Below are 13,595 nucleotides of genomic sequence, written 5' to 3' on the forward strand. Positions count from 1 at the left end.
GTCGGTCCTGCGTCTGATCTCTCTCTGGTCGTGTCGGGTGCCCGTCCCATCGGGTCCTAGGTCCAGCTGTGGACGTACTCTATCGGTTGTCGATGATGATGTATCTGACGATCTCTCTAGCACAGTGGTCATATAAGCGGGAAGCCCCGGGTACGATTCCCGACAGGGACGAGTTGCATTTTTTGTGTAGTTGAAAGAGAAAGAAAAATTTAAACTTGTATGAAAAACCCTGCGAACATTTCAATTAAACCATCTTATCAGATTGCAGCGCGCGTTCCGTGTTCATTCAATTAATGAATGAATGAATTAAATTACACATAATTGAACCCCGCTCCTCTGATTACTATTCCGCGTCCGCGTCCTCTGACAAACGAGATGTTTACTGAGATACGGAAATTCAGGCTAAGCACGAATTCGACTCAAACCCCAGGGTTCCGTCGGTGAATAGGACCCATTACCGGACCGGTTCAGACCGGCCGACTAGTCGCTCGTGCGTGATGGCTCTTATCCATCTATCTCTATTCTCACCATTACGCACGGTCGATTAGTCGCCCGGCGACTTAGTCGACGGTGACCATTGATGTTGGAATATGACATAAGTTGTATGGCATATTATTGTAAATTGTATATTTGAAAAGAGCAACCGCCGAGTTTCTTGGTTCTTCTCGGTAGGAACAGTATTCCGAACCAGTGGTAGATTATTTTGACGATTCAAAAGCACTTGTAAAAGTTTAATTGAATAAAAATAATTTGAATTAGAATTTTGAATTTGAATTTGGAAGCTGAAGCAGAAGTAGGTGACTGCTACAATTAGCCATATAGAAACTAAAGGATGTCCGCGACTTCGTCCGCGTGGATTTAGATTTTAGTAAATCCCGTGGGAACTATTTAACTATTTAATTTGGGATAAAAGTAAGCTATGCCTGTCCGTGGGATATAAAGTAACTCTGTAGCAAATTTCGTCAGAATCGGTTAAACTGTTAGGCCGTGAAAAAGTAGCAGACAAACAGACACACTTTCGCTTTTACAATATTAAGTATGGATATGAAATAATATGGATTGTCTATTGTATACGCACACAATCGTCGCGATTTCGTGCGCATAGGTACTACGATTTCTATACAAATTACCAGCTGATGCGCCTCCGTTCGTGTGGATTTAGTTATTATGAAAATCCCGTGGGAACTCTAACTTTCCGGGATAAAAAGTAGTCTGTGTCACTCTCTTAACCATAACCATGCAAAAAATTACGCTGATCGGTTGCTCCGATGCGCCGTGATTGAAGGACAAACGAACATACTAACAAACCAACAAACTTTCGCATTTATAATATTAAGTAGTGATAATGGTCTCGATTTTCTTGCCTAGATAGAGAATAGAGAACCCTAAAAAGATAAATGAGCCGGTATCAAGTCGGTTTAATTTGACATTTCTATTTCGCCCGAGCCCGTCTGGAACCTTACAAGTGATAAATGCTCAAAGGTGATGGATCGTAGACTTTATCCCTTTATAAAGGGCAATCTTTACCTTTCAAATACATTGAAAAAGGTTTTCTTTTATTCGATGGTAAATTCTGATGGTGACGATAATACTAATCATCCATACTATCCATACTAATATTATAAATGTGAAAGTGTGTCTGTCTGTCTATCTGTCTGTCTGTCTGTCCTTCCTTTCAACCTTTTCACGGGTTGTCACCGATTCTGACAAAATTTGGTACAGGGTTAGCTTATATCCCGGAGACGGACATCGGCTACTTTTTATCTCGGAAAATCAAAGAGTTGCCACGGGATTTAGAAAAACCTAAGTCCACGCGGGCGCATTCGCGGCATCGGCTAGTTTCATATGATTTTTAGAAAATTATTTTGACGATTCAAAAGCACTTGTGTTTTCTTGAATAAAAGTACATTCTATTTTATTTCTATTCGGAAACATTTACGGAAAAAGGGGGAAACGAGGGAAAAAGCGGGTTCCGTACATTTCAATGAACACATGAAAGCCTTCCACAATTACGATTAACTACATAGTTAATTAGGGAACGTTTGGTATCCGCTTGCTTTCCCTTTTTTGCTGTTCCAGTTGAATGTGTATAGGGATTCTGGATACGTTCACATTTTACCCGATTTCACTACGATACTACTTCCGATTAGAAGCCGGACGTCTTAACCACTGGGCTATCGCGGCTTCCTGTATCAGAATCAGGATTGTACAGGGATACCACTTAGAGGATTTTTGACGTGACGACGTCTTATAATTCGATAGAGCCGGCTGCACGCACGAAAAAACATGACTCATACGGCGTTACCTCGCTCTGAGGCGTTCCATGTAAGGCTTGAAGTGCAAGCGAGAGCGCGGAACGAGCGACAAAGAAGCACAATCGGCCTTTGTTGTCACGTTCAACTATCGTCAGTAAACCGACTTTACAGACAACCAATTTTTTTTAGGGGAAGTTAGGAAGTAGGAACTATTGTCAACACTTCAAAATATTTTATAAAGAAAAAGCTACGCACCTAATAGGTAAGTAACTATTATTTCACAAGTGTAGGTAAATTATTTATAACACCCCCCCGACAAGTGAAGGTTACAGCCTAACTAGAAAAGAGCTTGTTGCGGCGTAGATCGGAACGCTGACCGCGGGCGTGGGCCAACCTGATTGGTCCACGTAGCTGTGTCGTCGACTTTTTCAAAACGTCAATTCAAATGGACATTCAAAATTCGCTTTTCGTTTTATATATCATCGTTGTTTTCAAAATCGCACTTGTAATCGCTAACTTAGTTTTGATTAAACCAAAAATATCAAAAGTTCTCTTTTTTCTTCAAATACCAAGCGCAAACATAAATTTGTGGACCTTCTGCACCGGATATATACGAAAACGCTGACTTCGAGACGCGCAGGATACGGTCAACCTATCCAGAAACCACCCAACCCGTTGCTTCACTTGGTTAATATAGTGCTGTTCCTTCGTAAACGTGCATGTGCAACCTGCTAGCTGCTATAAGGTAAGTACTCCCACGTAAGTACTTCCACTTTCCCAAAATGGCAAATCGCGACAAATCTCCGCAATTAGGGCTCAACGATGATAAGTTAGAACTACTCGTACGCGATCTAATTAAGAAACGTGGCACTCTCAAAGGTAGATTAACAAAATTTGGTACTTATATTAATAATTTTGATGCAAATGTTGTAACGCCTCAGAACAAAATAGATTTAAAGTTACGCATTGAAGGTGCCACGAATCTTTATCGTGAGTTCGATAGCATTCAGTCTAGGATAGAGGAATGTGTCAGTGAAACTGATCTCGATGATCAATTAACTCAGAGAGAGCAGTTCGAGGACTGCTACTACAGTACATTGTCGCAGGCTGAGTTATTATCAAATAGGTGTGGCAGCAGTAGCAGTAGTAAGGTCACAGCTTGTTCGAAAACATGCGAAAATAGTCAGTTACGATCTGTAAAATTACCTACCATAACTTTGCCATCCTTTGATGGGTCATACGAACACTGGCTGGAATTTCGGGATACATTTCAATCACTCATACATGAGTCAGATGAAATTAACACCATCCAGAAATTCCACTACCTAAAGTCCTCCCTGAAGGGTAGTGCCGAGCTGGTTATTGACGCATTGGAGTTCACGTCTAGTAATTATTCAGTTGCCTGGGAACTCTTACTCGACCGGTATAACAACAACAGACTATTAATTCAAAATCACATAAAAACAATATTTAATATCCAACCATTGAGTAAAGAGTCCCCAGTTGCGATAAGAACACTTAGTGACACAATTTTAAAAAACATACGCGCATTAAAGATCCTAGGGGAGCCGGTGGACTCCTGGGATACACTTATTATTTTTATAATTGTGTCCAAGCTAGACAAAACCACGGAACGCGAGTGGGAACAGCATAAAGGCACTTTGATAACTAACAATAACGATTCCAAGTTAAAATTAAAGGTTGATGATTTAGTTAACTTCCTAAAAAATCGGACGGACATGCTAGAAACATTACATTCATCACAAATTAATAAAGAGTCAAAATACACGAAAAACGATCGAATGAAATCATCCACAAAATGCAATGTTTCTAGCACTAAGCCGCACGAACGTCACTCCGCGCCTAAAAACTGTGTTATGTGCAATGGATCTCATCAACTTTACGCATGTTCACAATTCATTAACTCTAATTTGGAATCGAAATTGAAGTTTCTTCGCGATAGGAAATTATGCGAAAATTGCATGAAAAGTAGTAGCCATACTGCTGAATTTTGCAAATTTGGCGGTTGCCGTCGTTGTTTTAAAAAGCATAATTCCCTAATTCATCCTTCGGATGATTTAAATCATCCCCCGGATGATACGAAAACGATAGGTAATACTAGCGGTTCCCTAACAATGCACTCGTCATTCGATAATCGGCAACTGATGAACGGCGCTCGCGCAGCGTCGCTCCCGAGCGGCGCCGCGCCGCTCCTCAACCCCGCGGATGCAGTGTGCTATGCAAATAATGCACACAGTAACGATAAACGCACACATCGTTCTTTGCAACCGGTTTTGTTGTCCACCGCGCTAATCGAAGTACGAACTCGAAATAATGTTTATTTACTCGCAAATGCATTATTAGATAACGGAAGCGAACGCAGTTTTATAACCGAAGCCTTTAGTAAAAAACTAGGGGTAGAATTATTACAGTCCACTCACGAAATAAGAGGTGTAGGTAATTCAGTGACGCAATGCACGAAATCATGCGACATTGAGATTAAATCGCGCATATCTACCTACACTACTAAACTACATTGTTTCATATTGCCGCTAATTTCAAGTACGTTGCCCGCTGTACATTATGAACGCGCGAAGTTTCGTATACCTAATAGTTTACAGCTGGCAGACCCGCATTTTCTTGATTCTCGAAAAATAGATATTTTAATCGGCGCAGATATATTTTGGGAATTAATACACGAAGGTAATATAAGGTTACCTAACGGACCTTATTTACAAAATACGCATTTAGGCTGGATAATATCGGGACCTATCGTATTTAATACGCGCAACGATAGGCTTATTCAGTGTAATTTCACGCAATCGATAGACACGCAATTACGCCAATTCTGGGAGATCGAGGAGCTGCCTCGGGATCGGGATACACGCACGGATGCTGAGCGTGTTTGCGAAGAACTGTTCACTCGTACTACGACGCGCAATGACGAGGGACGGTTTATTGTTAGCATACCTCTTAAGTCATCACCCGATCTTTTGGGCGAATCACTTCCACAGGCGGAACGACGCTTCCTAGCGTTAGAAAAGCGGTTAGAACGCGCGCCCGCTTACAAAAAATTATACGCAGATTTTCTTCATGAATATGAGAGCCTAGGTCACATGACTCGCGTTTCGACCTACGGAACCCCTCATTATTTTATGCCGCATCACGGCGTATTTCGCGAAAATCACTCGACTACTAAACTTAGAGTTGTTTACGATGCTGGGGCCGTTTCTAGCACGGGAATCAGCTATAATGACCTACAGTTGGTAGGCCCGCCTATCCAAGGCGACCTAATTTCAATCATATTGCGCTTCAGGCAACATCGATACGTCGCATGCGCAGACATCGAAAAGATGTACCGACAGTGCCTTGTTGATGAAAAGCAGCGAGATCTTCAGCTGATTCTCTGGCGCGACGAACCCACGCAGCCACTCGGTGTCTATCGACTCAACACGGTAACCTACGGAACCGCATCCGCGCCGTTTTTAAGTTGTCGCTGCCTAAAACAACTTGCATGCGAAGCAACCAATCCCGAAGTGTCGCGAATTATCAATGAAGATTTTTACGTCGACGACATGATCACGGGTTCTCACGACAAAAAAACATTATTAAAATTGTGCGAAGAAACAACCAAGACGTTGCAAGCTGGTTGTTTCCCACTACGCAAGTGGATCTTCAATTTTACGTGTGAACCCGAGATGACGTCATCGTCGTGCGCTTCTAAGCAAATACTCGCGGAGAATACAAATCACAAAACATTAGGTATTGGTTGGCTTAATGACAGCGACGAATTTTATTTCAATACGGAATTTGAGTCTAGGAATGAACCTATAACTAAACGCATAATTCTATCATACGCATCTCAAATTTTCGATCCACTGGGGATTTTAAGTCCGTTCATCTTGACTGCAAAAATGTTATTACAACAGTTGTGGTTATTAAAATTGGACTGGGACGACATCGTACCTACTGACATCGCGCGTCAGTGGAACCGGTTTCTCGCTTCGCTGTCGATCCTAAAAACGATACGTGTTCCTCGATATGTCATGGATAGTGATCCTATATCTACCGAGATGCATATTTTTAGCGACGCTTCTCAAACCGCGTACGGCGCGTGCGTTTATATAAGGACCGTAAGCGCTAATACGGTCAAAGTGCAATTGCTCTGTTCTAAAGGGAAGGTTGCACCGCTAAAAACCGTCAGCATCCCACGGTTAGAGCTTCTCGGCGCTCTAGTGGGCGCTCGCCTTTATAACATGGTTCGCGATTCACTTCACTGCAACTTCGATCACGTAATATTTTGGACGGACTCGACAATTGTCTTGGGTTGGCTGCGCATGCCGCCACGATTGTTAAAAACGTTCGTTCAAAATAGGACGATAGAAATTCACGATTTGACGAAGGATCTCCCGTGGCGTCATGTAAGCGGAAAGGAGAACCCAGCTGATCTCGTTTCACGTGGGGTTGTGAATCTCGAGGAGCTCTCTTCGTCTAATTTGTGGTGGGAAGGGCCAGCCTTCCTTCGTGACAGTAAATTTGACTGTGAAAACGTACCTCCCTTTTACACGCACGAAGATCAGTCAAATGACTTACCTGAAATAAAGGGTAGTGACGTCACCGCGTTAGTAGCCCAGGATAGGTCGAGCTCTGAAGATGGATCTATTATCGATTTCCAACGATTCTCTCAGTTCGGCCGGCTGAGACGCTCAACTGCTTATGTTTTACGGTTTTTACATAATACGCGCAATAAACTTAATAAGCGGTCGGGCGTTCTTACCGTCGATGAACTGAGAGAAGCCGACAACTTGTTGGTTAGGCTGTCTCAACTGGAATCTTTTCCAGTTGAGTACAAGTCAATAGCCAACAATCGCGCGCTAAAAAATAAACATAATTTAAGTAAATTAAATCTGTTTATTGATGACAATAAACTGTTGCGAGTTGGCGGCAGGTTGGACTATTCAGAGTTCGACTATAATAAAAAACACCCAATTTTACTTTCAGGCAAACATCATTTCACGCTTCTTCTTTTTCGCCACGAACACAAATCCTTGCTACACGCAGCCCCGCAGGCGCTTCTTTTTCACCTTCGTGAATCTTGGTGGCCAATCGCAGGCAGAAATCTCGCTAGAAAGGTAGTTCACGACTGCGTGGTGTGTAAGCGCCTGCGAGGTCAAACACTTACCCCTCTGATGGGAAATCTTCCCAGCGAGAGGATTACACCCACTTTTCCGTTCTTTCGATGCGGCGTTGACTATGCTGGCCCAGTGTTCGTTTTGACCAGAAAAGGTAGGGGAGCTAAAACTACAAAGGCATACATTTGCATTTTTATATGCCTCGTTACGCGCGCTGTGCATTTAGAGCTGGTGAGTGATCTTACTACTGAAGCGTACTGTCTCACACTCAACCGCTTTGTCTCACGCAGGTCAAAACCCGCTGAAATGTGGTCTGATAATGGCCGCACCATGGTCGGCCTTAAAAACGAATTCGCGCAATTTTTAGAACGCTGTAGTTCTGACATTATTGAATACGCAAATCAACAAAAAATTAAATTTAAATTCATAGTGCCGTATGCCAGCCACTTTGGTGGACTGTGGGAACGTGGAGTACAGTCGTGCAAGTACCACCTTCGCCGCGTGGTCGGCAACGCGCATCTCACATGCGAAGAGTTCAGCGCAGTATTAGCACAAGTTGAAGCTGTCCTGAATTCTCGTCCCCTCTCCCCAATGTCTTCCGATCCTAACGACTTCCTTCCTCTTAGTCCTGCTCATTTCCTGGTTGGCCGTACGCTCACCGCACCTGCCTACGACAACCTGGTGGATACACCCACGCATAAACTCGATCGGTACCAGAGGGTTGAGCAAATTCGACAACACTTTTGGAGACGCTGGTCGAAAGAATACATATCCGAGCTGCAAACACGGACGAAGTGGAGACAAAACACGCAAGACCTCAAACCCAACACTATGGTCATCATCAAAGAGGACAACTTCCCGCCGTTGAAATGGCATCTCGGACGAGTCATCAGAAACATACCTGGGAAGGATGGAATCTCAAGAGTCGCGGAAATACAAACTGCATCCGGGCTTGTGAGGCGAGCTTACGCAAAGATCTGCCCATTAGTCGACCCTGATGACGACAGTCTTGGAAGCCAAGAGCTCCAAGGCCGGGGGCATGTTGCGGCGTAGATCGGAACGCTGACCGCGGGCGTGGGCCAACCTGATTGGTCCACGTAGCTGTGTCGTCGACTTTTTCAAAACGTCAATTCAAATGGACATTCAAAATTCGCTTTTCGTTTTATATATCATCGTTGTTTTCAAAATCGCACTTGTAATCGCTAACTTAGTTTTGATTAAACCAAAAATATCAAAAGTTCTCTTTTTTCTTCAAATACCAAGCGCAAACAGAGCTGATAACTTTCAAACGGCTGAACCGATTTTCTTGGATTATAGCTAAGAACACTCTCGATCAAGCCACCTTTCAAACAAAAAATAAATAAATTAGAATCGGTTCATTAGTTTAGGAGCTACGATGCCACAGACAGATACACTGCAGATACTCACGTCAAATTTATAACACACCTCTTTTTGGGTCGCGGGTTAAAAATAGTAGGTATGTCCTTAGCGACAGCTCCAGATGGCAATCGGGGTGGGAACGCCCCGTACACCCGCACAGCTCCGCGCTAACCCGGTGCGTGACGGCACGAGTGACCTGGTGGAGTGGTACGTCTCATACGCCGATTGCCATCTCAACCTGTCGCGTACTATACCTCAGCAATTAAGTACCCATAGAGTATAGATTCTACATATATCGATGAGTGTCAACCATAAGTACCTGCTAGGTACTTAGTTTGTTTTGACTGTTCATTATGGAAACTTGAGGAGTTTTTCCAAACTCAATTTAGTATGTATATTCAATGTATCTCAATCATGTCGAGCAAGTTGAATAGAAGAAACCACGGGGAGTCCCGTTCTCAGTAGTGGGCCGGCGCTGGGTCGATCGTGATTGTGTAACATAATGTAGATCACATGTCGAGCATGTTGTCTGAAGGGACCACAACAGAGTCAATAAATCCCTTCAACAATGGAGGTCCGATGGACAGATATACTGAGCCTATTTTAGCCCATCTGTGCGGGCCATCTCTAATGTGCCATAAGTTATAGTCGGCAGCGGATGGATAATTAATTATTTTTTAATATAAATCTATACTTATATTATAAAGAGGTGAAATCTGTAAGTTTGTTTGCAGGGCATATGATCTTCGGAACTACTGAACCGATTTTCAAAATTCTTTCGCCAGTATGTAGAGAGCTACATAATAATTCCTGAGTGACAGTTTACTTTTAAAAAAAAATTGGTTGTCTGTAAAGTCGGTTTACTGAAGATAGTTGAACGTGACAACAAAGGCCGATTGTGCTTCTTTGTCGCTCGTTCCGCGCTCTCGCTTGCACTTCAAGCCTTATATGGAACGCCTCAGAGCGAGGTAACGCCGCATGAGTCATGTTTTTTCGTGCGTGCAGCCGGCTCTATCGAATTATAAGACGTTGTCACGTCAATAATTGGTGATTTCTAGAAAAACTGTAATTAGCTAGCCGTGCGAAGCCGGGGCGGTCGCTAGTAGTGAATAAAAATGGCAGATGAATCCTGATTACATTAAAAAAAACAATCTGTAAAAACACACTTATTACGTCAAACAATAAGTTTGACTTTGCTTAGACTTAAGTTTCAGTTAAAACGAGACAGATTTATGCCAGAGCGGTATAGCGCTGTCTCGTTTTAACAGTGTCTTAAGTCTAAGCAAAGTCAAAGTGCGCTCTATAGATTTCAACCTTAGATATGCGTTCACTTCGATCAGCCTAAGCCGCTATCATTTGAAATTGGACCATTCCAAGATATCCAGTTTCACTTTTGTTTTAGACGGATTTCGACGGCGTCTCGGAGATTAGGGGTTACTTTACAAATTAAACTGTAAAGCTACAGCATTAGGATTGATTTTAGTCTGTCTTCACGATGTTATCTCTTCAACAAAGGATTATAATAGGATTTTAATCAGTTATGGGTCGGGTGTCTAGCGTGGAGGAAATGGGGTTTACTTGTGTCTTGTACTACCTATGTAATTATAATTTTTATCTTTGCAGGTACTGAAATGCGTGGGTAACTCTCCTACATCAATGGTAAATAGTGATTATTATTAACAGGTTATGGAGACTAGGTCAGATCACAAGCTTCCCATGTTTGAACAGAGTCACAGCCAAGAGAACTAGAGTGAGGGAACTCTCGAATCCTGAAGGGTTTATTGGAATGGATATGGATTTGGTTGGGTTATCAGTTTGTCCTTCAATCACGTCGCAACTGAGTAACGGATTTACAGAGTGACTTAGGATATTTTTTATCCCGAAAGAGTGAGAGTCCCGCGGGTTTCTTTTCAGACGTGAAATAAAATGTTTTAAGGCCCCAAAGCGGGGTGTTACAAGTTTGACGTGTGTATCTGTGTAAATGTCTGTGGCATCGTAGCTCCTAAACTAATGAACCGATTTTAATTTAATTTTTTTTTTTGTTTGAAAGATGGCTTGATCGAGAGTGTTCTTAGCTATAATCCAAGAAAATCGGTTCAGCCGTTTGAAAGTTATCAGCTCTTTTCTAGTTACTGTAACCTTCACTTGTCGGGGGTGTTATAAATGTTTAATTTACTCTTGTTAATAGGTTATTTAGGTGCCAATCCCATTGTTAAATGTTAAATTTGTCAGAAATATGTACAAATACATATTTACATAACACAAGTGTAAATTAAAAATTAATAACACCCTCGACAAGTGAAGGTTACAGGAACTAGAAAAGAGCTGATAACTTTCAAACGGCTGAACTGATTTTCTTGGGTTATAGCTCGATCAAGCCACCTTTCAAAAAAAAAAACTAAATTAAAATCGGTGCATTCGTTTAGGAGCTACGATGTCACAGACAGATACACAGATACCCACGTCAAACTTATAACATCCCGTTTTTTGGGTCGGGGGTCAATAAAATGTAATGTAAATTCATGTCGTTTCATAGATATATGGGCTATCGATGTGCCAGATTTCGTCAAAATCTGCTCAGCATCTCACCCGTGACGGATAGCGTAACCATGCAATGAGATAAATTACCCGCAGCACAGCAAACCCGCTCGGACTGCAGTCACGCATCAAACCGGTATCGAACTTGTATACCCGCGTATCTGTGCGCGATCGCGCCCATCCACCACTTTCTAACGCGAGGAGTTTACATCTGTAGGTCGATTTGAGAAAACCTGCATCGATCAATATAATAGGTAGGCCAGCCAGGTAACCTCCCAGTGTGCCTGGATGCTGCTGGTTCCTTTTGGATGCATCCGATGCGGAGAGCAGTATTTGGGACGCGGCTGTGCCCCGGTAATATCACACTAATATTATAAAGGCGAAAGTTTGTATGTGTGTGTGTGTGTGTGTGTGTGTGTGTATGTTTGTTACTCCTTCACGCAAAAACTACTGGACGGATTGGGCTGAAATTTAGAATGGAGATAGATTATACCCTGGATTAGCACATAGGCTACTTTTTATCCCGGAAAATCAAAGAGTTGATTTTTAAAAAACCTACATCCACGCGAACGAAGTCGCGGGTTTCAGCTAGTGGCTAATAATAATTTCTTTTCGGGGATTTTGTTGGCTATGGCAGTTGTCTGTCTTTCGACATCCCTTTTGAAACTTACGCCCCTGGTGTCAGCTCTGCGCGGTGATTCACTATCCACCGAGCTCAATTTTTCAATCCATTGAAGGTTTTCTACGAAAAAATATTTTGATGTCACCCAGTGAAGCAGCAATGTAGATCCAACATGATCCACTGAGTTAGCGAACCAACTAGCTGGTGTTTCTCGTTTGGTAGCTCAAGACACCACGGTGGCGCGACCGCGACCGGTGTCGCCGCCATGGTGTCCCATGGTGGTGAGACAGGCCTTAGCTGCAACATAGTAAGGGGTAGATAAAGTGCTCGGGTGCTGCGCGACAAGGACGCTCGTTAACATGAACTCTACATTGCTGCTTATTGAATATTCATGCTGCTTCTATTAACCAGGGTTGTCAACCTCAGCTTTTATATTATAACTAGCTTACCTACATCATAGCTTATTCTGTGGACTACATACATTTCTAACCCCTATTTTACTCGATTAGGGGTTGAATTTTCAGCAATCGTCCAGTAATTTAAGCTTTGCGTTGATAGATACATAATATAATATAGAACACTCGGAAAAGAATTATTAAATACTAGCCGATGCCCGCGACTTCGCCCGCGTGGATTTAGCTTTTTCGAAATCCCGTGGGAACTCTTTGATTTTCCGGGATAAAAAGTAGCCTATGTGCTAATCCAGGATATTATCTATCTTCAATCCAAATTTCAGCCAAATCCGTCCAGTAGTTTTTGCGTGAAGGAGTAACAAACATACACACAAACACACACACACACACACACACACACACACACACACACACACACACACACACACACACACACACACACACACACACACACACACACACACACATACAAACTTTCGCCTTTATAATATTAGTGTGATTACTTGGCAAAAGTGTTCATTATTATCGTTGTTGTGTAAATTGTTTCCTCGCTTTAAACTTTTAATTTATAAAACAGATTTACTTACCTAATTATATTTTGAATATTATACCGATAATTGACAACCCTATGAATAATTGACACGTAGGGCCGAAACGGAATCGATAAACTCGATTGACCGGAAAGCGCCGCTTTAAATATTGATGAGGAACCGATGCCGATGTGGAAAACTGACGGTAATCTCTAATTGCCGGCTTTACTATGTACTACACGATGCTTAACTTGTATTACACCCGTTTTTAACCCCCGACCCAAAAAGAGGGGTGTTATAAGTTTGACGTGTGTATCTGTGTATCTGTGTGTCTGTGTGTCTGTGTATCTGTCTGTGGCATCGTAGCTCCTAAACTAATGAACAGATTTTAGTTTAGTTTTTTTTTTGTTTGAAAGGTGGCTTGATCGAGAGTGTTCTTAGCCATAATCCAAGAAAATCGGTTCAGCCGTTTGAAAGTTATCAGCTCTTTATTGTTATAAATGGTGTTATAAATTTTTAATTTACATTTTTCTATCACACTTTTAGGGTTCCGTACCCAGAGGGTGTCAACGGGACGCTATTACTAAGGCTGAGATCTATAGAGCGCACTTTGACTTTGCTAAGACTTATGACACTGTTAAAATGAGACAGCGTTATACCGCTGGCATAAATCTGTCTCGTTTTAACTGAAACTTAAGTCTAAGCAAAGTCAAAGTGCGTTCTAA

General features: G+C 42.3%; 2 protein-coding genes across 4 annotated transcripts in view; both read left to right on the top strand.

The window, feature by feature from the left end:
• The window catches only part of LOC123879000 (neogenin), a 152,991-nt gene that overhangs the window by 22,539 nt on the left and 116,857 nt on the right, over positions 1-13,595 (top strand). The gene's annotated exons all lie outside the window — the stretch shown is intronic.
• LOC123879019 lies at positions 2,612-8,652 on the top strand. The gene is made up of 2 exons (XM_045926489.1): positions 2,612-3,000; positions 8,014-8,652. The coding sequence occupies exons 1-2, from the start codon at positions 2,975-2,977 to the stop codon at positions 8,438-8,440; spliced, it is 453 nt and encodes a 150-aa protein (XP_045782445.1). The 5' UTR covers positions 2,612-2,974; the 3' UTR covers positions 8,441-8,652.

This window comes from Maniola jurtina, chromosome 27 (assembly GCF_905333055.1).
Source record: "Maniola jurtina chromosome 27, ilManJurt1.1, whole genome shotgun sequence".
NCBI classification, from domain to species: domain Eukaryota; kingdom Metazoa; phylum Arthropoda; class Insecta; order Lepidoptera; family Nymphalidae; genus Maniola; species Maniola jurtina.

Coding starts and splice junctions, on each gene's coding strand:
- LOC123879019 (XM_045926489.1), top strand. CDS start 2,975: ATGTGCAACCTGCTAGCTGCTATAAG. Junction 3,001..8,013: donor AACCTGCTAGCTGCTATAAG/GTAAGTACTCCC, acceptor CCTTCCTCTTAG/TCCTGCTCATTTCCTGGTTG.